Source organism: Erythrolamprus reginae, chromosome 3 (assembly GCF_031021105.1).
Source record: "Erythrolamprus reginae isolate rEryReg1 chromosome 3, rEryReg1.hap1, whole genome shotgun sequence".
In the NCBI taxonomy this organism is placed as follows: Eukaryota; Metazoa; Chordata; class Lepidosauria; order Squamata; family Dipsadidae; genus Erythrolamprus; species Erythrolamprus reginae.
In genome coordinates, this window is record NC_091952.1 from 72,241,802 (window position 1) to 72,266,631 (window position 24,830).

The 24,830-nt window shown below is 41.4% G+C and overlaps 2 protein-coding genes across 3 annotated transcripts in view; both read left to right on the forward strand.

The window, feature by feature from the left end:
* LOC139164123 (vitamin D3 hydroxylase-associated protein-like) overlaps positions 1–10,781 on the forward strand; it is a 49,413-nt gene extending 38,632 nt beyond the window's left edge. The window contains exons 13-16 of the mRNA XM_070745816.1: positions 2,841–2,880; positions 4,406–4,514; positions 8,721–8,866; positions 10,245–10,781. Of these exons, the coding sequence (XP_070601917.1) occupies positions 2,841–2,880; positions 4,406–4,514; positions 8,721–8,866; positions 10,245–10,379 (430 nt within the window). The 3' untranslated portion in view covers positions 10,380–10,781. The remainder of the gene's footprint in view (positions 1–2,840; positions 2,881–4,405; positions 4,515–8,720; positions 8,867–10,244) is intronic.
* Positions 10,782–17,224: 6,443 nt separating this feature from the next.
* The window catches only part of LOC139164122 (vitamin D3 hydroxylase-associated protein-like), a 44,653-nt gene continuing 37,047 nt past the window's right edge, over positions 17,225–24,830 (forward strand). Inside the window, exon 1 of one of the 2 annotated variants that reach the window (XM_070745814.1) lies at positions 17,225–17,303. The gene's annotated coding sequence lies outside the window, so the exon portion shown is untranslated. The remainder of the gene's footprint in view (positions 17,304–24,830) is intronic. The other variant, XM_070745815.1, reaches the window with a different exon arrangement.

The following is a 24,830-nucleotide window of genomic DNA, read 5'->3' on the forward strand; positions in this document are numbered from 1 at the left end:
CATGGTTGGAAAAGGCGGGGAGAAGCCTCCATGGGGCCTCTCTAGGAATCTCCTGGGAGGAAACAGGGCCTCCACCCTCCCTGTGGTTTCCCCAATCTCACGCATCATTTGCTTTTACATTGACTCCTATGGGAAAAATTGCTTCTTCTTACAAACTTTTCTACTTAAGAACCTGGTCATGGAATGAATTAAATTTGTAAGTAGAGGTACCACTATATGTACCTTTACATATATGGGTGTGAATATGTATGTTCACTAAGACCCTCCCAGAGAAAGGAAAATAATGCCTTCCTGAAATAAAAACTTGAGAAAGAATAGCAGTGAGAGAATTGCCCAATAGTCACAAAGGGTAACTTTAGATCTAGACTCAATTTTTTCTAAACTTGCTGTCAAAGCATCAATTTAGTTGAGATTTGCTTAAACTCCCTGTTTACATCAGGGACATGCATAGGGAAGGAACAGCATAACAAATCTGGGGCAGGGTACTTTTACTCCAAAACAGAGGTGTCAAACTCAAGGACCTGAGACTGGATCCAGTCCGCAAGTGCTTAGATCTGACCTGTGGAACCATCCTGGAAACAGCAAAGGACCAGCCTGCAGTGCCTCTACCAAAGAAAATGGACATTATGAGGGCCGTGGGTGGCCCCCATGAACTCCGTTTTTGCTGACAGAGTTGCAGTAGGCCATCACAGCTAGAAATGGAGCTTGGGAGCCCATTTTCATTGACAGAGTACTCGGACCCCCAAGGGCATCCCTGACTCGAGTGATGTCAAAATGGCCACACCCACTCATGCCCACCCCAGAGTTGGGTTCCAACTTACCTCACTGTTGGTTCGCTCCTTCCCACACTGGGTGGGCACCTCTTAGGAGTGTATGCGCAGTAACAAAACATTTTTTAAAATAAAGCAGAAAAAAGAGGGTGACCACATGCACAGAGCCGGCACTTGGCTTCTGCGCATGACCAGAAGGCAAAGAACTTGAAAAAATGTTAAAAAAAAGATGGCAGCGCCCATGGACCGGCACCGACCAATCCGGTTTGGTGACATCATTGTGACATCACCAGAAGATCACTACCGGTTTGGGCAAATCAGGAGGTACCCACCCCTGACCTAACCCATCCCTCCAAATTCAAACATGATATAGCTCTCAATGAAATCAAGTTTGACACCCCTGCTCTATGAAGCTATCTTTGGGTTGTTGATATAAACATTTAAACCTTGAAAAGTAGTCATGCTACATTCTCTCCAGCAGAGGACACCATTGCATTGGCTACTGTACTGCATTTAACAGAAGTTGGACATAGAAAAAAATAGTAATTTGAATGATTTGAGATGATCAAGATCTTTGGATTTACAGATGATAATAACTGAGATGCTGTGGAAAGAGAGACATTCCAGGGTTGCTATAGACTGGGTTCAAGTACTTGTTTCAGTGGTCTGGAGGAGTTTCAATGTCATTTGTATATTGGTTGTACAGTAGCAAACAAGGATTTGAAATGCAGTTAAATCCTGACTGCATCATGAGTGTCTCTCATTCATGTCCCAACCAACTGGGTTGGGACAGCAACATTCAAACAATCTTTCCTATTAATTCCAAAATCAATTAAAATGGTCTTGTGCTGTCCTGATTTTCTTCAGACTTCAAACATTGTAGAATAGAATAGAATTATTTATTGTTCAAGTGTGATTAGATACACAAGGGATTTGTCTTTGGTGCATATGCTCTCAGTGTACATAAAAAGAAAAGTTACATTTGTCAGGAATCATGAGGTACAACACAATGATTGTCATAGAGTACAAATCAGCAATCAGGAAACAATCAATATTAATATAAATCATAAGGATACAAGAAACAAGTTACAGTCATACAGTCATAAGTGGGAGGAGATGGATGATAGGAATGATAAGGCTAATAATATTAGTAATGCAGCCTTAGTGAATAGTTTGACAGTGGTGAGGGAATTATTTGTTTAGCGGAGTGATGGCATTTTGGGGAAAAAACTGTTCTTGTGTCTAATTGTCTTGGTGTGCAGTGTCTATAGCCTCATTTTGAGGGCAGGAGTTGGAACAGATTGTGTCCACGATGCGAGGGGTCAGTAAATATTTTCATGGGTCTTTTTTTGACTCGTGCAATATACAGGTCCTCAATGGACAGCAGGTTGGCAGTAATGGAGTAATTGTCTCCAGGTCCCGTCAACTAAACAATGTCGCTTGGCGGGACCCAGGGGAAGAGCCTTCTCTGTGGCAGCCCGGGCCCTCTGGAACCAACTCCCCCCAGAGATTAGAATTGCCCCCACCCTCCTTGCTTTCGTAAGCTGCTTAAAACCCACCTCTGCCGCCAGGCATGGGGAAATTGAGATACTCTTTCCCCCTAGGCCTTTACAATTTTATGCATGGTATGTCTGTATGTATGCTTGGTTTTATAATAAGGGTTTTTAACTGTTTTAGTATTGGATTATTATTATATGCTGTTTTATTGCTGTTGTTAGCCGCCCTGAGTCTGCAGAGAGGGGCGGCCTACAAATCCAATAAATAAATAAATTGAGATTACATTCTGTGCACCACAGAGAAGTGAAATGATAGGTATAAGTTGCAGCTATTTAGAGTTCATTTCAATAAAAGGAAAGAATTCCTAAATAGAAAACATAGAAGAAGAATAGCAGTCTGAGTAGACTGGACAGGACAATCTAGGTTTCCCCCCATCCCTATTACATAGAGTTGAATGAGATTGTCTTTATGGTCCCTTCCAACTATATAATATGATTTTATGGCATTGCTATTTTGTTGATCTTTTAAAAAAAATATGGTGATGTTGATTTTCTTGATTTCTGCAAATTCTAGGTCAGTTAAAAGTCTCTGGAAGAACAATGTGGATCGGATGGTGAGTCACCTTGTTTATGCCACAGGCGAGCGACTGGCGACAAGTGGGTGGATATTTTAGAGCAATGATGGCAAACCTTTTCCCCCTCCGGTGCTGAAATAGCGTGCCAGTGCTGTACTGCACATGCATGAGTGCCCACACCTATAATTCTATTTATTTATTTATTTATTTATTTATTTATTTATTTATTTATTTATTTGTTTGTTTGTTTGTTTGTTTGTTTGTTTGTTTGTTTGTTTGTTTGTTTGTTTGTTTGTTTGTTTGTTTGTTTGTTTGTTTGTTTGTTTGTTTACTTATTTATTTATTTATATATTTATATATTTACTTACTTACTTACTTACTTACTTACTTACTTACTTACTTACTTACTTACTTACTTATTAGATTTGTATGCCGCCCCTCTCCATAGACTCGGGGCGGCTCACAAGAATAATAAAAGAATGTAAGACAAATCTAATATTTAAGTAACTAAAAAACCCTTATTAAAAAAGCAAAACATACACACAAACATACCATGCATAAATTGTAAAGGCCTGGGGGAAGGGGGATATCTCAATTCCCCCATGCCTGATGACAGAGGTGGGTTTTAAGGAGCTTACGAAAGCCAAGGAGGGTGGGGCAACTCTGATCTCTGAGGGAAGCTGGTTTCAGAGGGTCGGGGCTGCCACAGAGAAGGCTCTTCCCCTGGGTCCCACCGAATGACATTGTTTTGTCGACAGGACCCGGAGAAGGCCAACTCTGTGGGACCTCACTGGTCGCTGGGATTCGTGCGGCAGAAGGTGGTCCCGGAGATATTCAATGCCTGGGGGAGCAAAAACAGCTTTCCCCACCCTCCGGAGGCCAGAAACGGCCTGTTTCCCAACTTCTGGTGGGCCCAGTAGGCTCATGTTTCACCCTTCCCAGTCTCCAAAGACTTCCCTGGAGCCGTGGGAGGGTAAAAACACCCTCCTTCACACCCTGGAGCTAAAAACACCCTCCCAGAGCCTCTGTGCAAGCCAAAAATCAGCTGGCTTGCACACACATGCACATTGGAGCTGAGCCAGGGCAACAGCTCATGTGCCAGCAGATATGTCTCCACGTGCCCCCTGTGGAACTCCTGCCATAGGTTCGCCATCACTGTTTCAGGGCATGCATTCACACCGGCCAGGTAGTCTTCCAGTTACTGGCACGCATGCATGCACAAAGATCAGCTGGTCGACTGATCTTCTGGTTTCTGGCACTGCCACATGTGTGAAGGCCAGTTGATCATTGCAAGCATATGCACACCAGTAACCAGAAGACTAGCTGATGGGTGCGCGTACGTGCACTGGAAACCCGGAAGAGGGATGGGTGAGACTGTGTGTGCCAGGCAACATGGCTCCACCTGCCATTTTGGGCACGCGTGCCATAGGTTCACCACCACAGGTTTAGAAGCTATAGGGGCTAGATGGGATAAAGGAGGGAGAAATTGAACCCATTGATCAATTTGTGTTGCTACTAGCATTAGGCTCTTATACGCCCTCCACTGCATTTTCTTTCTTCCCAGGCCTACCGTGACGAATTCATTGCAGAATGGAGAAAGTTGAAGCTGGATGTCGTACTTTGTCCTGCTTTGGGACCAGCCTTTAATCTAGGATATGCTGGCAAACTCTTTGGTATCAAATCAAACTTCCATTATAACCTTCTCTATATACCCGGTTCTTTTGCCTATTCTAAGAAGGGTTAGATTCAGGGGTGGGCTGCTGCCCGGACAGGGGGTAACGCAGTGGGGAAGCCAAAATGGAACCCCACCCCAGAACACCCAATTTGCACTGAAAGATGTTGAAAGAAAACGCAGGGCGTCCTGCATAAGCCATGCCCACAGTGTGGTAGTAGAAATTTTGGTAGCCCTTCACTGGTTAGATTCCAGGGATGTGGAAAAAAACAGCCCTGCAAGATGGATTGTGTGCACTGCTCCTTCTTTTTGAAGCTATGACATCATTATTTTGATCACTCCAGCTCCAGAATTGATTGGGAGGAGGGCAGTGTCAGACGAGGCCCGAGATGCCAGTAAACTGAATTTTAGTCAAATTAAATTTTTATTATGGTCATATACAAACATTAGGAGAGTTGAGTACAGTCAATTAAAAAGCCTAGACCAGTGTTTCCCAACCTTGGCAACTTGAAGATATTTGGACTTCAACTCCCAGAATTCCCCAGCTGGCTGGGGAATTCTGGGAATTGAAGTCCAGATATCTTCAAGTTGCCAAGGTTGGGAAACACTGGCCTAGACGATACATCACAGATTCATTTTTTTTAAAAGCTAGAGGATATTAAAACAATGTGTTTGTGTATTCTCTCTACCTCTCTCTTTCTCTCTCTCTCTCTGTCTCTCTCTCTGTCTCTCTGTCTCTCTCCATGTAAGAGAGAAGATTAAAGCTATCAAATTATAGAGCACTCAGTGATCTATAACTAGATGATCATTAAGCCCAGTTTCATTCTATGCCCTCAAATTTCCTTTGCAGGAAAGCACATCGCATGAATTAAGTAACTTTTCACAGAGCAGGATTTTGGCTGGGTGAGCAAAAGATATAATTAAAATGTAGCTTCATATCAGAGTAAAATAAAAGGGAGGAAGGAAGCAGACTCTAGCATAGTGTTGACAAACCTATGGCATGCATGCCACAGGTGGCAAGCTTAGCCATATCGGAGGGCATGTGAGGCATTGCCCTATGTCAGCTCCAGTGCTCATGCGCTCACTGATATTCAGCCTCGAAGTTTCAACTGAGTGGGAAACACAGATTCACGTTAATTGTCAAGGTTCCAGGTGACATCCAGATTAAATCAGAGTCAAAGTCAAAGTATTCCTCAAAGTTCCAATTTATTTCCTTAGCCATCCCGGCTACTATGCTGGGAAACCTGAATCTGAGCTTCCCACTCAGTTTACATCCCTTGTCCCCCACTTAGAAACTTGTCACTTTAGAAACATAGAAGACTGACGGCAGACAAAGACCTCATGGTCCATCTAGTCTGCCCTTATACTATTTCCTGTATTTTATCTTACAGTGGATATATGTTTATCCCAGGCATGTTTAAATTCAGTTACTGTGGATTTACCAACCACGTCTGCTGGAAGTTTGTTCCAAGGATCTACTACTCTTTCAGTGAAATAATATTTTCTCACGTTGCTTCTGATCTTTCCTCCAACTAACCTCAGATTGTGTCCCCTTGTTCTTGTGTTCACTTTCCTATTAAAAACACTTCCCTCCTGAACTTTATTTAACCCTTTAACATATTTAAATGTTTCAATCATGTTCCCCCTTTTTCTTCTGTCCTCCAGACTATACAGATTGAGTTCATTAAGTCTTTCCTGATACTTTGCCCTCTTAGATTGCGCAAGCGTGGCAAGTCCTTCCTCCGCTTCCACCCACTTGAACCACTTGAAAGAAAGCTTTGTGGCTGCATCTGTTCCCTCATGAAATCACCCCTCCCAAGTTCCCATAAATATCACGCCTTCTATAGATAGTGTGGCAAGCCGTTCATCACCAACTTCTGCACCGGCTTGACGGCCTGTTCGTGAAAGCCCTTTCCACATAATTCCCAAAGTGTGCTAAAATCTACAAGGCACATCCCAGGTCTTGCATTATCTTCCTATAAAAACAGCAATGATTTTGGAAACAGGTTCAGCATCTATATGTGGGGACCTGATACTCCACAACAGAATAACTCCAGCGGTGTGGATTATACCTTTTAGAGTTCTGTTTACTAGTGAACTGCGAGGCCTTTCCTTTTGAAACTGGGTTCACGAGTGCATCAATTAAATGCTAGACGAATGAACAAAAAATATCAAACATTGGATGTACAGTGGTACCTCTACCTAAGAATGCCTCTACTTACGAACTTTTCTAGGTAAGAACTGGGTGTTCAAGATTTTTTTTTGCCTCTTCTCAAGAACCATTTTCAAACCCGAGCCTCCGGAACTGTAACCAGAAAAGGCAGGGAGAAGCCTCTGTGGGGCCTCTCTAGGAATCTCCTGGGAGAAAACAGGGCCGGAAAAGGTGGGGAGAAGCCTCTGTGGATCCTCTAGGAATCTCCTGGGAGGAAACAGGGCAGAAAAAGGCAGGGAGAAGCCTCTGTGGGGCCTATCTAGGAATCTCCTGGGAAGAAACAGGGCCGGAAAAAGCAGGGAGAAGCCTCCGTGGAGCCTCTCTAGGAATCTCCTGGGAGGAAACAAGGCCTCTACCCTCCCTGTGGTTTCCCCAATCACACACATTATTTGCTTTTACATTGATTCCTATGTGAAAAATTGCTTCTTCTTACAAACGTTTCTACTTAAGAACCTGATCATGGAATGAATTAAGTTAGTAAGTAGAGGTACCACTGGACAGAACCAAGAAAAGATCTTAACTAGAATGTGCCACAGAGACCTACCCTTAGAAAAGAAAGCATTTTGTGTCCTGGCATAGATGGAGAACCCATCAGTCAGATAATATGGCCGCTGTAGTCCAAACAGATCATTGTCAAGGTGAAGGGATGGACTATGCTTCAGTGAGGAGGCTAAGCTAGATTTTTCAATGGACTTACCTTGAGGCCCAAGCAGCTTATGGCTGCTAAGTGGCACAACCCTAAGTATCCATCTTGAATAATTTTGAAACTGCCCTTACAGTCACTTCAGATGATTTATCAAATGATAAAATAATGCAACACAAGCATCTGGCAGCCCTGACATTTCAGGCTCATTTCCTTATTCCTCAATTTTATTTTTTCTTTAAAGTCCCTGAAGAGACGATGCCATTTCTCCACAAGCACTAGATTTTTTCCTGCACTTGTGAATTGCTCCAATTTCCTCACCAGAAAGCTATTACCCTGAAGCATAGCTCTCTTGTTACTGTATTTGTGTAGTTATATAGCAGTTGTGAACCCCAACTCTAATAAGAAGGGAAATGGTTCTGAAAACATTATGTTTCCATCCTCCCTCGTTCAGGACAAGGTATAAATGATGCTGGCAACTCTTAAATGCATATTCAACATATTTTATTTGCTGGTTTTCTCTTAAAAGCCACAGCCTCCCAACCCTCAAGCAACTGCATCACTGCCAGAATATTGTGATGGTGCTGGTGGCATCCACCTCATTCCTGGAATTGGGTAGCATTTGTGGACTGCAGAATGCAGTGTACTATTATGCGCTAATCTGATACAGTCACAACACAATGGCTTGATAGAAACATGGAAACACAGAAGATTGACGGCAGAAACAGACTTCATGGTCCATCTAGTCTTTATACTATTTCCTGTATTTTATCTTAGGATGGATATATGTTTATCCCAGGCATGTTTAAATTCAGTTACTGTGGATTTACCAATCACGTTTGCTGGAAGTTTGTTCCAAGCATCTACTACTCTTTCAGTAAAATAATATTTCCTCACATTGCTTCTGATCTTTCCCCCAATTAACCTCATATAGTGCCCTCTTGTTCACTTGCCTCCTGAACTTTATTTAACCCTTTAACATATTTAAATGTTTCGATCATGTCCCCCCTTTCCCTTCTTTCCTCCAGACTATACAGATTGAGTTCATTAAGTCTTTCCTGATAAGTTTTATGCTTAAGACCTTCCATCATTTTTGTAGCCTGTCTTTGGACCTGTTCAATTTTATCAATTTTGTAGATGGTCTCCAGAACTGAATACAGTATTCCAAATGTGGTCTCACAATCTCCCTCTTCCTGCTTGTTATATCTCTAGCTATGCAGCCAAGCATTCTACTTGCTTTCCCTACCGCCTGACTGCACTGTTCACCCATTTTGAGACTGTCAGAAATCATTACCCCTAAATAGCCTGATCCTGTTGAGAAATAAATAACTTGTATATGGTATCTTTTCCAGTGGCTACTACTTATACCCATCTATATAATGTCTTGAATTTTCCTGCTGGAGTTGTACCAGTCACAACAGTTACACAAACAGATGAAGAGGAGCTGAAGCATTACAAAGGGCACTATGGAGACCTCTGGGATACGAGAATGAAGGAGGTTAGTTAACAGCAAGAAATGCAATTGCCATACGTAGATATATTTATTTATCAAGATATTGCCAAAATCTTCCCTTTGCAATACAAAATGTTAGTAGAATGGATACTTCCTGGCTGCTTCTCTGAAACAAGGGAAATTTGGTGACTGGTTTCCTTTGGAGAAATTTGAGAACAGTATCTTGACAAAAATTTCCAGAATGGGCCAATTTACCTGCAGCCATTTCCCTGTAGCATATTCACTGTGGCCAACTTGCTGTGGGACAACTCAACTTGGCCAATTTGCCATGGGACAATTTTAACAATTCAATTTAATTATTTCACATAAATATTTTCTTTATCATGCTTTTCATTCTCTACCTCCTTTTCCACCCTTTCTTTAATGGTTCTATTGCATCTTTTCTTTGGTATGAGTGTTAATTCTTCTCCTGCAGTGAGTTGTCCACAGAAAGTTGGCGAGGGGAAGTTGTCTGTGGCGAGTTGGTCATGTTGTGTCGGCTGTGGTGAATTGTCATGGACCCATTTTGCTCATGGGCTGCGTTGAGGTTGAGCTGAATGCCTGTTATTACTAAAGAAAACTGTATTTTAAGAAAAAAAAATTCTGATTTGAGCATGAGCCCATTTAATTGAAATAGGTCCTACTAAGTTATAAAGGACTTTTATCTCCTTTAAGGGAATTTTAGCTTTAGCTTGGCATGATCCTTTAAGATGTGAATCTGCCCAAAATATAGCTTTGAATAGGCTGGGAATTCTGGTGACTTCATTGACATGACAATATTGTTGGCATTTGCATTTGAGCCTTTTTTGCTATGGAAAATGCTCATTGAAGAAGCTATGCCTTTATGGCATACCTCTAGCTCAGGCCTGTACAGATTCTAATGATTGTAAAAGTTGCTAAACTTTATTCAAAGGGATAATTGTTTCTCTTTTCACATTTTCTTCTTCTATTTTTCTGATTGATGATTGGCATCAATCCATTCATTCATTCTTGGCAGCAATAATCAGTCAGCCACTTCTTTTACCTAATTTGTTGTTGCTTTTGTTGTTACCTTCTAAGATTTTCTGGTGGTAAATACTGTATAAATACTAATTCTGCTTTTTTTAATGGTCAGCCAAGAGTGACTAGAAGCTGCTACCTCGATGGCTATATAGTCTTGATCTTGCTGCAGTATCTAGGTTAAGGAATTCTTTTAGCATTGGGATCCATATTTTTTGGGCAGCCCTATGTTGTACACTTCAAAATCTCTAATTGTTTAGTCCTTGTAAGCATGCATTCACATGACAATGTTTATGGATAAGTGCTGGATCAGTGACTCCCATTAGACAAAAGAAGACTGATAAATACATTGAGTAATGTCTTACTATTTGTGTTTCTCCTGTAGGCAGTGGAAGATTCTGTGGGGCTCCCTGTAGCAGTCCAATGTGTGGCCTTGCCATGGCAAGAAGAATTGTGTCTTCGGTTCATGAAAGAAGTGGAGAGAGTTTCCCATGAGAGATTGGGAAAGAGAAAAATATGACTGTCATAAAGAAGGCTTGCAAGGAACATTGACCTTTTTAAATAAACTTTCTATTGATTTAGGCGGTTTATTGCTGGATTAGCTCAGTTATATTTTCACCAGTATTCAGCAAGATAAGATATAGAGAGATTAGAAGATACGGTTTAGAAAGTAGAGAATTTTTGGTAATGTTTTGTAATTAGGGCTAAGTAAATCATATGGACAACAGGATCTTTCAGACAGACCCCTTTGAATCACGCTACCACTTCGAAGGTATGATACAATCATTCTGTCATTCCTTCATCAACTATTAGGACTTGTGAGAAAGCTATCAATGGGAAATGCTGGTGTCGGCAAATTCTGTACTGTAAAATTCTGTGAGTGAGATCAGTTGTTTGTACAATAAAAACCTTTTCTGTAAAACCTGAACAGATGAATCCGGAACAATTTAAAATCAGTCCAGTGATCTAGCAGGTCATTGTGGCAACTGATACTACCCAGTTTCTTTGAATCCGAAAATTTATTTGCAAAACTGAAATAAACGTGTTAGTTCTATATGAAAAAAATTGCAAAATAGATTAATCTTCCAAAAGAATGAATGGAAAGTACACAGAAGGAAATATTGATTCATTGATTCATTGATTCATTGATTCACTCACTCACTCACTCACTCACTCACTCACTCACTCACTCACTCACTCACTTAACTGGAAGGATGGAATAATGAATATAATGGTATTAAAATGAATATATAAGATAGATTCATGTGCATATAGACATATACAGTTCCAAAGAATATAGGTCCATGATGGCAAACCTATGTCATACGTGCAGGAGTGGGCTACCTTTCCCGGCCCTATCGGAACAGGCCGGAAACATGTGCAGAAACAAAAAAAAACGGAAATGGGCAAACAAGTAAGTGCCTGCTCGCTGCTGCCTGCCGCCATTTGTTCCCCCTCTGCCTGCTTGCTGCCATTTGCCTCGCTCGCCTCTTGCTCTTGGGGTGAACGGCAGCAGCTCAGGCATTGGGGAGAGCTGGCGCGAAAGGCGAACGGTGGGAGAAGGCACGCTCACGGCAGGGCAGGGCAGTCATAGGTCCAGGCAAGTGCTGGTGGTGCGTGCACGCCCAGTATTGCCACCGGAGCTAGGCTACATGCTAAATGGGCGTCAACGGAACCATAAGAACATAAGAACATAAGAAGAGCCATGCTGAATCAGGCCAAAGCCTATCGAGTCCAGCATTCTGTGTCACACAGTGGCCCACCAATTGTCCATGGGGATCTTGAGTAGAAAGATAAGGCAAAACCCTCCCTTTCTCTTGACCCCCAATAAATGGTACTCAAGGGAATCCTGCCTGCCTCAACCAACATAGAGGCAGCACATGGACATCCGTTTCAATAACCACCGATACACTTGACATCCATGAATCTGTCTAATCCTGCCTTGAAGCTATCAAGGCTGACAGCTGTCACAGCCTCTTCTGGAAGTGAATTCCATAAACCAATGACCCTCTGAGTGAAGAAATATTTCCCTTGATTTGTCCTCACTTTCTTACTTATGAGCTTTAGGGTGTGCCCCCTTGTCCTAGTATTGTGTGATAGAGAAAATATTTTTTTCTATCCACCTTTTCTATCCCATGCATGATTTTATACACTTCGATCAAGTCACCCCTTAAACACCGTCTTTCAAGGCTGACGAGACCAAGGCATTGTAAACCTGGTATCATAAGGGAGGTGTTCCATTTCCTTTATCATTCCTGTTGCCCTTTTTTGCACCTTTTCCAGTTCCATTATATCCTTCTTGAGGTGCGGTGACCAGAACTGTACACAGTACTCCAAGTGTGGTCTCAACCATGTCCCCAACCATTTAGGCTGGGGCCCACCACTGCATACGTGCCACAGGTGGCATGCATAGCCATATCAAAGGGCATGCCAGGTGTTGCCCTATGTCAGCTCTAGCACGCATTCACATGCTAGCCAGCTTATTTTCGGCCTTGGGAAAGGCCGTTTCTCCCTCCAGACTCAGAGTGCAAAAAATCACCCAACGGGCATACCGGATGTTCAGAAAAATGGACTTCTGTTTTCCCTGTTGTGTTATTTTTTGCACTCTAAAAGATTCAGGGAAGCTTTCTGAAGCCCTGCAGTGTGAAAAACAGCCCAACGGACAAACTGAAAGTTCGGAAAAATGAACTTCCGGTTTGCCCATTGTACTGGTGTTTTTGCACTCTGGGGCTTCAGGAAGCTTCCCTGAAGGCTCCAGAGTGCAAAAAACAGCATAACGGGCAAACTGAAAGTCTGTTTTTCTGAACATCCGGTTTGCCCATTTGGCTATTTTTTTCACCATCCCAGGCTTCAGTGAGGCCTGTGTGCATGCTTGGGGATGGGGGGGGGGGTTATTGTGTGCATGGGCAGGAGCAGTGGGGGATGCACATGCATGGGGGAGGGAATGGGTGTGGGCACATGTGCTTGTGTTATAACATGCATACATACCCTTTTGGTATGTGAACTGAGGGTGCATCCTCCACGGCTTGAGGGTGGCGGCTGGCTCGGGTGTGGTTAGTGGTGTGACAACCTGTTGCGGGGGCCCCTTCAACTTGACCCCACTCTCTGCTGCCTCTGTTGGCCTAGGCTCCATGTGGCCCCATCTGCAGGCACTCCGAGTCTTCGGAGAGGGGTGGCATACAAATCTAATAAATAAAAAAGGGACCCTGCTGCTTACGGAGGGGCTGACATCACAGGGGTTAGCGGGGACAGCCCCATCCATGGTGCAATGTTGGTCTGCAGGGGGCATCCTGAGATCCACTGGCTCTGCGCCCATCCTACTCCAGGAAAGAAAGCCCATCCTGGTGCGGCTTGCCATGATGGTGTTGTTCCCAGGCCTGGTGTGTGTGTGTTTGTGTGCTGTTGGAGATACCCCCATCCCAACTGTCAATGCTGGGGTCTCCCTAGGTCAGGCTCATGAACTGGCTTTGGAGTAGGGTTTTAACTCTGTGCCCATCCCACTCCAGGGAAGAAAGCCCATCCTGGTAGAACTTGCAGCGGTGACGTTGCTCCCAAGCCCGAGGGGTGTGTGGGCTGCTGCTGGGGCTTCTCTCCCATCCCAGCTGCCCTTGTTGGGGTTGCCCTAGGCTGGGCTGATAATTCAATTCAATTCAATTTATTAGATTTGTATGCCCTCCCTCTCCGAAGATTTGGGGCAGCTCGCAAAGCTGGCTTTGGAGGAGGATATTGGGTTGTCCAATAGGCTTTACCACAGTGGAGAGGCTAAGCAGGATTCCACTTGCTGCTGTGTGGAAAGAACAGGTGTTTCCTCGTGATTTGGCCGGGCCAAATTCCATTTAGCAGGCTCGGGCTGTGACTCGGGACTTGTCCAACTCATGTTTAAGCTTTCAAACTGGTTAGGAAGATCCATCAATGAATGACTGCATGACTGGAATATTTCGCTTTCAGAGCAACTTGGAGGCATAATTTTCTACCGTCTCCATTCTTGAGCTGAGAGAAGTTCAGTGCCCAAAGGGCCTCCCTCCTGCAGGGGGGGGAGGACTAACACCTCCTCCTGCACCTTGGGAGGTCTGCTCTAGCCGCGAGGCGGGGGGGGGGTTTAGGAGCTGGCTCCTTGGGCTGAGCTCCCATCTGAAACTCACCCTGTTTGGCTTCTCTGGCAACTGCAAATTCCTGGGGTGGATCGTAGAGGGTCTGGAATCCCACAGCTAAGACACCCTCTGCTGGCTCTCCAGCAGCTTGCCCCTTCTCTTCCATAATTTTTTTACCTTCTTTTCCCTGAGTCTTCACACCGACTGGTGCCAGGTTGGAGATTGGAGCTCAGGACTCCGACCAGCTCCCAGCGTAGCTGGAGGAGATTTTTTTCTTTGGTATTTGGGTTAATTGTCAGGGTTCCAGGTAACATCCAAACTTAAATCAAAGTCCAAGTCAAGGCATTGGTTAAAATTCCAATTTAATTCCAGATACTTCCTGGCACCTCCACAGGGGAACCCGAATCTAAGCTTCCCACCCAGTTGAGAATAGAATAGAATAGAATTCTTTATTAGCCAAGTGTGATTGGACACACAAGGAATTTGTCTTGGTGCATATGCTCTGAGTGTAGACAAAAGAAAAAGATACATTTGTCAAGAATCATGAGATACAACACTTAATGATTGTCATAGGGGTCAAATAAGCAATGAAAAAACAATATTAATAAAAATCTTAGGATACAGGCAAATACAAATACAACTTCACAAATACAAGTTCACATGCCTTGCCCCCCACCCACAAACTTGTCACATTGCCCATTCAAGTTGTGCCAGCATGGTAGCATGGCAGTGTGCCAACTCCTCCTTCCACTTCCACCCAGGTGGGTGGGCCTAAGATGTCCTTGAACCACTTGAAAGAAAGCCTTGTGGCTGCATCTGCTCTTTCATGAATTCCCCCCTCCCAAGTTCCCATAAATATAACGCCTTCTATAGATAATGTGGCACGCCATTGATTTATCCCCAATTTCTGCACCCGCTTGACACTGACAGTGTGAGAACCTGTAAATCTTCTGACATTTCTAGCCTCCAAACCTCTGACATTGTGAAATAATGCCATTTCCCAACTAGATAGCAGTCATTAAGGATCGTGGTTGATTTCTTAATGCTCACATGGTCTGGACATGCTAAAGGGAAACGGAGAAAAGGAGCATAAAAAAGGTAAGTGCGTGATTATTCTTCCTTACTTTGTACAATCAAAGGGGGACAGAGGACAATAAAAGAACTACCTGATGTTTGTCCTTAATGGATTTTTGGTACAAACAAATGGGTTTGGCCTCTGTAGCTACATCTCATCATAAGTGCTCAAACCAGGCATCTATAAAAGACTGACCCATAAATTAGCCTTAGCTAACTTTAGCCTTAGCACAGGCTCATTATTATTATTATTATTATTATTATTATTATTATTATTATTATTATTATTAATTAGATTTGTATGCCGCCCCTCTCCGTAGACTCGGGGCGGCTCACAACACAATAAAAACAGTTCCTGACAAATCTAATAATTTACAATTTAAAATTTAAAACAGTTAAAAAATCCCATTTTTAAGCAGACATACTTACAAACATACCATACATAAATTATATAGGCCTGGGGGAGATATCTCAGTTCCCCCATGCCTGACGACAAAGGTGGGTTTTAAGGAGTTTGCGACAGGCAAGGAGGGTGGGGGCAGTTCTAATCTCTGGGGGGAGCTGGTTCCAGAGAGTCGGGGCCGCCACAGAGAAGGCTCTTCCCTTGGGGCCCGCCAACCGACATTGTTTAGTTGATGGGACCCGGAGAAGGCCTAATCGGTCGCTGGGACTCATACATTCTACTTGGCTTATTGCCAGGGGTGGGCTGCTGCCCAGACCGGAGGGGGGGGGGAGAATGCAGTGGGGGTAGCAAAAATGGAGCTCCACCCCAGAGCACCCAATTTGCACAGAAAGATGTTGAAAGAAAATGCAGGGCATCCTGCATAAGCCACGCCCACCGTGTGGTAGTAAAACTTTTGGTAGCCCTTCACTGCCTATTGCCAATATAGGCAACTCCCTCTTTCTGTCCAGAGCAGATGGCCCTGTCTTCCTCTCATTTCCAGCCCACTGCAAATGTAGGTACCCCGACATTTATTCATTTTAAGGCAACTTGCCTTGCCTTAAGCTCTTTAGGGTTCTGTAGACGAGTGTTTCCCAACCTTGGCAACTTGAAGATATCTGGACTTCAACTCCCAGAATTTCCCAGCCAGCATTTTCTGGCTGGGGAATTCTGGGAGTTGAAGTCCAAATATCTTCAAGTTGCCAAGGTTGGGAAACACTGCTGTAGACAGAGTCCAGCATTTCACGTCCTTCTAGTAGAAGCCCCATCTCTGATGGGCTACCACAGTATTTCTCAACCTCAGCAGGTTCCTGCTAAGCTTGCTGGCTGCAATATTCTGGGAGTCAAAGTCCACACATTTTAAAGTTGCCAAGGTTGAGAAACACTAGGATATCATGTCTGGCTTGATAAGACTATCAGATTTTCCTAGCTTCCAGGCGACTATGTTTTCTGCTGGCTAACAGTTAAAATTATAACTTGCAGCTGCTAGTCTGCGAAATCAATGACCTATCTTCAACCCTAAAGCTCATGTTCCAGTTAAGCCTTAGATATGCTGCAACGTTCTACCTGTCAATGACTACTTCAGCTTCAATCGCAACAACACAAGAGCACGCAACAGATTCAAACTTAATATTAACCGCTCCAAACTTGACTGTAAAAAATATGACTTCAGCAACCGAGTTGTCGAAGCATGGAACTCATTACCTGACTCAGTAGTGTCAACCCCTAACCCCCAACATTTTCCCCTTAGACTATCCATGATTGACCTCTTCAGGTTCCTTAGAGGTCAGTTAGGGGCGTGCATAAGTGCACCAGTGTGCCTTCCGTCCCCTGTCCAATTGTCTCTCCTTATCTCATTCATCTTTTCTTCCTTTCAAATTTGTTCACCTATACTTTTATATCTTTTCTTCTATTTGTTTCTTTAGTTATATTACTGCATATCTATTCTCTTCAATGTGTATTGTGTATTGGACTAAATAAACAAACAAGCAAGCAAGCAAGCAAGCAAGCAAACAAACAAACAAACAAATAAATAAAAAATATATCACTGAGTATGCTTTTGATCTTTGAACAAAGCATGGTCCCCTTGCTTTCCTACTATCCATTCACAGTATTACAAAGATTACCCCTCCCGCATGCACCCACCGGTGTTGTTATATATAGCAAGTTACTGATTACACAATAACTAGTAGCTATGATCTCACCAAGCTTGTTTCCGTAGGCTCCTTTAAGAGAACTGGGTGTGGAATGCTTAAATTTGATTGGCTCCAGCCAACAGTTATGTTAGCCAGGAAATGTAATGCATTCTGTCTTCTAAGCTGAATTCTTCTACTGAAAGGTAACCTCAAAAAAGAAAGATGTATTTAAGAATCTTGCTAGTGTTTAGGTTTTATAAAAGATAACTGAAATGTGTGGTTTTTGTCCTTCTCTGTGTTATATGTGTGTGGGGGGAATGCTTTTATCATGTGAGCTTCTACCTTCTACATATTTAAAGTTGGGGTAGCATTTAGAAGATTTGAGAAGACAAGAGTTCATAAGATATGGAATGTGGGTGGCTTTTTCTTGACTTTAGAAGAGAATTTGGTTATTTCTTTTAGGTTGGTCTAAACAGCTGCTAAACCTTGTCACATTTATCTAGGCTTTGAAACTAAGTAGAGTTGTCAGTGTTCGGAAACTTCAGATCGTGCAGAATACGGCCGCGAGAGCCATCGTGGGGCTTCCTAGATTCACCCACGTTTCTGCAACACTCCATGGCCTGCATTGGCTGCCGATCAGTTTCTGGTCACAATTCAAAGTGTTGGTTATGACCTTTAAAGCCCTACATGGCACTGGACCAGAGTACCTCCGGAACCGCTGCTACCGCACGAATCCCAGCGACCGATAAGGTCCCACAGAGTTGGCCGTCTCCGGGTCCCATCGACTAAACAATGTCATTTGGCGGGCCCCAGGTGAAGAGCCTTCTCTGTGGTGGCCCCGGCCCTCTGGAACCAATTCCCCCCGGAGATTAGAACTGCCCCCACCCTCCTTGTCTTTTGTAAGCTACTCAAGACCCACCTATATCCCCAGGCATGGGGGAACTGAGACTCCCCTAGGCTTTTATACTTTATGTTTGGTATGTATGTGTTGTTTGGTTTTAAATGATAGGGTTTTATGTCTTTTTCTCTTTTAATATTAGATTTGTTCCACTGTAATATTGTTTTTATTATTGTTGTGAGCCGTCCCAAGTCTTCGGAGAGGGGCGGCATACAAATCTAATAAATAAATAAATAAATAAATAAATAAATAAATAAATAAATAAATAAATAAATAAATAAATAAATAAATAAATAAATAAATAAATAAATAAATAAATAAAAATTATTATTATTATTATTATTATTATTATTTTATAATGCTGAGTATTCTGAGCAGAGACAGGTTACAAGCGGTGTGCCACAAGGGTCTGTTTTGGGTCCTATTCTTTTTAATATGTTTGTGACTGACATAGGGGAAGGTTTGGTAGGGAAGGTTTGCCTATTTGCCGATGACTCTAAAGTGTGCAATAGGGTTGATATTCCTGGAAGCGTCTGTAATATGGTAAATGGTTTAGCTTTACTAGATAAATGGTCAAAGCAATGGAAACTGCAGTTTAATGTTTCCAAATGTAAAATAATGCACTTGGGGAAAAGGAATCCTCAATCTGAGTATTGTATTGGCAGTTCTGTGTTAACAAAAACTTCAGAAGAGAAGGATTTAGGGGTAGTGATTTCTGACAGTCTCAAAATGGGTGAACAGTGCAATCAGGCGGTAGGGAAAGCAAGTAGGATGCTTGGCTGCATAGCTAGAGGTATAACAAGCAGGAAGAGGGAGATTATGATCCTGCTATATAGAGTGCTGGTGAGACCACATTTGGAATACTGTGTTCAGTTCTGGAGACCTCACCTACAAAAAGATACAGTGGAACCCCGACATAAGAGCTGCTCTACTTAAGAGCAACTCGAGATAAGAGCTGGGAGGGGAGAGATATTTTTGTTCTACTTACAAGCCCAAATTCGAGATACAAGCGCCAAGGAGCTGTCTCCTGAAGCCAAACGCTAACTTCCGCGTTCGGCTTCAGGAGACAGCTGCGAAGCGGCGCGCGTGTTTTAAAAGGTTGCAGCCGGCCTGGGGGGCTCGGGGGGGGTGCTTGCAGCTTTCTTTCTTGCTCTTTTTCTTTCTCTCTTTTACCTTCCCTTCCTCTATTTCTTCTTTTCTTTCTCCTTCCCACCTTCTTCCCTCCCTCCTTCCCTTCACTCATTCTTCTCTTACTCTCCCCTTTCATAAGTTTCCTTGCTTCCTTCCTCTGTTCCTGTCCCTTCCCTCTTTCCTTCCTTCCTTCCCACCCTCCATCCATTCATTCACCCATTCCTCTCTTGATCGCTTAAAGCCGGTCCCTGGTGCAAAAAGGGTTGGGGACCTCTGTCCTACAGGATTGGGTGCCAGAGAAGTTGAACATATGTAAATTTAAAAGTTTAAGAAAGTTTACAAGTTAAGTGAAAGAAACTTCATTATTCATTTATATGTACATGTACATTTCTTCATTAAAAACATGTCTTTCTGCATAATTTAGACTAACTTTGTGAGTTTTTTGAGGGCTGGAACCAATTAAAATTATTTACATTAATTCCTATGGGGAAAAGTCGTTCGAGATAAGAGCTGCTCGACTTAAGAGCCCAGGTCCGGAACGAATTAAACTCGTATCTCGAGGTACCACTGTATTGACAAAATTGAATGGGTCCAAAGACGGGCTACAAGAATGGTGGAAGGTCTTAAGCATAAAACGTATCAGGAAAGACTTTATGAACTCAATCTGTATAGTCTGGAGGACAGAAGGAAAAGGGGGGACATGATCGAAACATTTAAATATGTCAAAGTGTTAAATAAGGTCCAGGAGGGAAGTGTTTTTTATAGGAAAGTGAACACAAGAACAAGGGGACACAATCTGAAGTTAGTTGGGGGAAAGATCAAAAGCAACATGGGAAAATATTATTTTACTGAAAGAGTAGTAGATCCTTGGAACAAACTTCCAGCAGACGTGGTTGGTAAATCTACAGTAACTGAATTTAAACATGCCTGGGATAAACATATATCCATTGTAAGATAAAACACAGGAAATAGTATAAGGGCAGACTAGATGGACCATGAGGTCTTTTTCTGCCGTCAGTCTTTTATGTTTCTAATGCAGGTTCTGCAGCAGCATTAATGTATTTTCTGCCTGCTTCTTGCAGTTGAGAGACTAGTCCTGTGCTGTAGGATGAGTGAATGACCAAACATTAAAGGGGTAAAAAGTTATGCTTTCTGTTCTGCCAGCGTGTGCCAACCGTCCTTAATTACAGGGTAACACTTACTGGAAAAGAAATCTGAAATGTTTGAATAATTATTGTGCAAACCCAAGTACAGTAAAATATTAATTTAAATGAAAAAACAAGATTTTTACTATTTGTTGTTTTAATAGTTATATGTCTATATTAATTGTATAATGATACTGTTTTACTGTAAGCCATCCAGAGTTTGGTGTAAGGTGGGCGGCTGTTTTAAACAAGCATTAGACATTCATAAGACATGACACAAAATGTCAAAGAACTTTACGTACGCTATGCTTGTATTCCCTACTATCATTCCCTAAAATCATGACAAAGAACATCTTAAAGACCAGATTACTAGTTGAATGACCACTAAAAATAGATGAATTATACTAAAGAAACAAAAAAGTAGAAGTAATCCATATAAAAGAGAATTGGAGAGAAGAAAAATCAAATGTTCATATCCTTTTCTCCCTTGGCATAATATGAGAAGATTTCATTGTTGTTATTGTTGTTGTTGTTGTTGTTGTTGTTGTTGTTTTTAACAAATGATTTGAATGATTGAGATGCTTATTATTGAGTTAGGTAAAGATTTTAAAACCTATCAGCAGCCACCAACTATTGTTAGGTGCTGTTCACTGACTTTGCTCCTGGTTTTGCATAAAAAAAAAGCTTCCAAATTCCAAATTCTACAATGGGTAAAAAATGGTGAGCCCATCCTGTGCAACAAAACAGAGCTAGGTGATCCCCGTTTTGAACAGGGAATAAGTACATCTGGAAGCAAATATTTTTGGAAAAGATACAAAAAGTGCCCTAAAGAGCAAGCATGTCTTTTCCAGCCCCCCCAAAATGTAATCTCGACAACTTTAGCACAGGGAAATGGCATTATTTCACAATATCATAAAAATTCGCAAACTACTGAAAACCCAACTATGCCGCCAGGCTTGGGGGACATAACTGACCCTTAGCTGTTTCATTTTATGTATGGTTTAATTGGATGGTATGACTATTTTATAATGGGTTTTTATAATTGTTTTTAATATTAGATTTGTGGTTTGTATTTTGTTGTGAGCCGCTCTGAGTCTTCGGAGAGGGACAGCATACAAGTCTAATAAATTATTATTATTATTATTATTATTATTATTATTATTATTATTAGTAGTAGTAGTAGTATCGCTATCGCTATCGCTATCGCTATCGCTATCGCTATCGCTATCGCTATCGCTATCGCTATCGCTATCGCTATCGCTATCATTATCATTATCATTATCATTATCATTATCATTATCATTATCATTATCATTATCATTATCATTATCATTATCATTATCATTATCATTATCATTATCATTATCATTATTATAATTCCAGAAGTTGAGAAAAATATTTCTAGGCATTTGCTTCCCAATGTTAAGGCAGTGCTGGTGAAGGAATTCTGAAATGAAAATGAAATGGTTATACTGGAAGACTGTGTTAATATGGGTATATTTACACAGACTGTGTAAACATATTGATTGATTGATTGATTGATTGCATTTATATGCTGCTCACGCCAAACAGACTCTGAACGGCTAACAACAGGTATAAATACAATATAAGTAAAAAGCCAATAAAAAACATCACTGAAATCACACGTATCATAAAACCATACTTGCCACAATACAAAGAGAGAATAAACATATTTACACAAAATGTGTAAACATACCAAGAGAGGTTGCAGGAAATGGGTGTGGCTAGACTAGCAAGGGGAAGGACCAGGGGAGACATGATAGCAGTGTTCCAATACTTGAGGGGCTGCCACTGAGAGGAGGGGATCAGGCTGTTTTCCAAAACACCAGAGGGCCAGATGAGGAATAAAGGATGGAATTTGACCAAGGGGAGATTCAACCTGGAAATAAGGAGAAAGTTTCTGCCGGTGAAAGGAACAGTTTGCCTGCAGAGGTTGTGAGCGCTCCAACACTTGGGACTTTCAAGGGGAGATTGGACTGCCATTTGTTCAAAGTGGTGTAGGGTCTCCTGCTTGGGCAGGGGTTTGGGCTGCCTGACCTACAAGGTCTCTTCCAATTCTAATATTACCAGGACTGCCTTCTGCCGCAGGAGTCCCAATGACCGGTAATTTCCCACACAGTCGGCCTTCTCCAAGTCTCGTCAACTAGACAATGTCATTTGGTGGGACCTAGGGGAATAGCCTTCTCTGTGGGGGCCCCAGTCCTCTGGAATCAGTTCCCCTCAGAGATTCGTACTGGCCCCACCCTCCTCGCCTTCTGTAAAAGTTTAAAGACCTATTTATGCCACCAGACTTGGGGCCATTAGACCCTAGCCCCCTGGACGACGAGTGTAGTATGTTTTGCTGTGTGAATAGAAATGAATGATTTTAAATCTTATTAGAGTTTTAAAAAGTTTTTTAGTATATTAATTGGATTTTTAGATTTGTATATGGCATGTTGTTTTTGACATATTATGAGCTGCCCTGAGTCCTCAGAGAGGGGCGGCATACAAATCCAATAAATAAATAAATAAATAAATAAATAAATAAATAAATAAATAAATAAATAAATAAATAAATAAATAAATAAATAAATAAATAAATAAATAAATAAATAAATAAATAAATAAATAAATAAATAAATAAATAAATAAATAAATAAATAAATAAATAAATAAATAAATAAATAAACAAACAAACAAACAAACAAAAACAAAAACAAAAACAAAAACAAAAACAAAAACAAAAACAAAAACAAAAACAAAAACAAAAACAAACAAACAAACAAACAAACAAACAAACAAACAAACATTATTTATGTGGAAACTATTTTTGACAAAATGGTGGAACTAGTTTAATGAAAAGGACCAGGGGAGACATGATAGCAGTGTTCCAAGATCTGAGGAGTTGCCACAAAGAAGAGGGAGTCAGGCTATTCTCCAAAGCATCTGAGGGTAGGACAAGAAGCAATGGGTGGAAACTAATCAAGGAGAGAAGCAACTTAGAACTAAGGAGAAATTTCCTGACGGAACAGTTAATCAGTGGAGCAGCTTGCCTCCAGAAGTTGTGAATGCTCCAACACTGGAAGTTTTTAAGAAGATATTGAATAACTATTTGTCAGAAGGATTACAGAATGAAGGGTTGAGCAAAAATAAAACATTAGAAGGTGAAATCATCTTGAAACCTTCTGGAATCTGTTGGAATCCATTAGAAAGCTCCTAATGGCATTGAGCGCATAGCCAAGTGCTACATACGCTTCATCATATTTCCTCATCTTAGCTTTTGGGAGACTTACATTTGTCTCATTATCTCCGTCTCTCTCCTCCTTTCTTTTCATCCCTGTTAAATATTTTCCAATGGTGTCACTTAAGAGTTTGTTATCTACACTTCATATCTCCTGCTCTGTTCTCTGTGCTATTGTTCAGTGCAACACCCCCCCCCTACTTCCTGCAGCAAAAAATAAAGCACATTCCTGGGATCATACACCTCCCCTGACATTGCTCTGTGCCCCCCCCCCCCACTGAGGGGTTTGCCCCACTATTTGAGAAGCACTGTACTAAGACTATATTTCTCAATCTAGAGTTGAAATCAAACATTTTAAAGCTGCCAAGGTTGGGAATGTCTTTGGTGATTTTTATTTTTAGATAAGCTGCATATCCTTACATTTGAGGATTCTTAATAAGAGTTTTCAGTAATAAGGGAGCAATCTCCCTCCTGTATTCTCAAGCTAAGATAGTAATATTTGTTTCAGTCTTTGAAAAAAAATTATTGCTATAAATTTTCAAGTATTTGTCATAACGTTTTCTCCCTTGGCATAAACAAATTGTCAAAATAGGGAGTGCCATATCCAATCCTGTTCCAGTTAAGACTGGCATACCCCAAGGCAGCGTACTTGGACCAACACTCTTCATACTATATATAAATGACCTTTGTGATCACATTACCAACAACTGTGTTCTCTTCACCGACGATGCAAATTTTTCAACACCACCAATAACACAGCTACTCTCCAGAAGGACCTTGACCTCTCCCGATTCCTAAGAGGTCAGTAAGGGGTGCACATAGCTGTAAGTGCAACCAGCGTGCCTTCTGTCCCCTGTCCTAATGTTTCTCTTTTACTAGTATCATGTATATAAATACTGTATTATTATATCTTTGTATACCACTAATATGTACTTGACAAAACAAACAAATAAAAATAAATAAATAATGATGGGAAGATTTCGTTTTTGTTTTTTTAATAAATGATCTGAATGATTGAGATGCTTATTTATTTATTTATTTACTTATTTATTTACTTATTTATTTATTGGATTTGTATGACGCCCCTCTCCGCAGACTTATTATTGTTATTGTTATTGTTATTGTTATTGTTGTTGTTGTTGTTGTTGTTATTATTATTATTATTATTATTATTATTATTATTATTATTATTATTATTATTATTATTATTATTGAGTTAGGTAAAGATTTTAAAATCTATCAGCAGCCACCAGCTATTGTTAGATGCTATTTACTGACTTTGCTCCTGGTTTTGCATAAAAATAGATTCCAAATT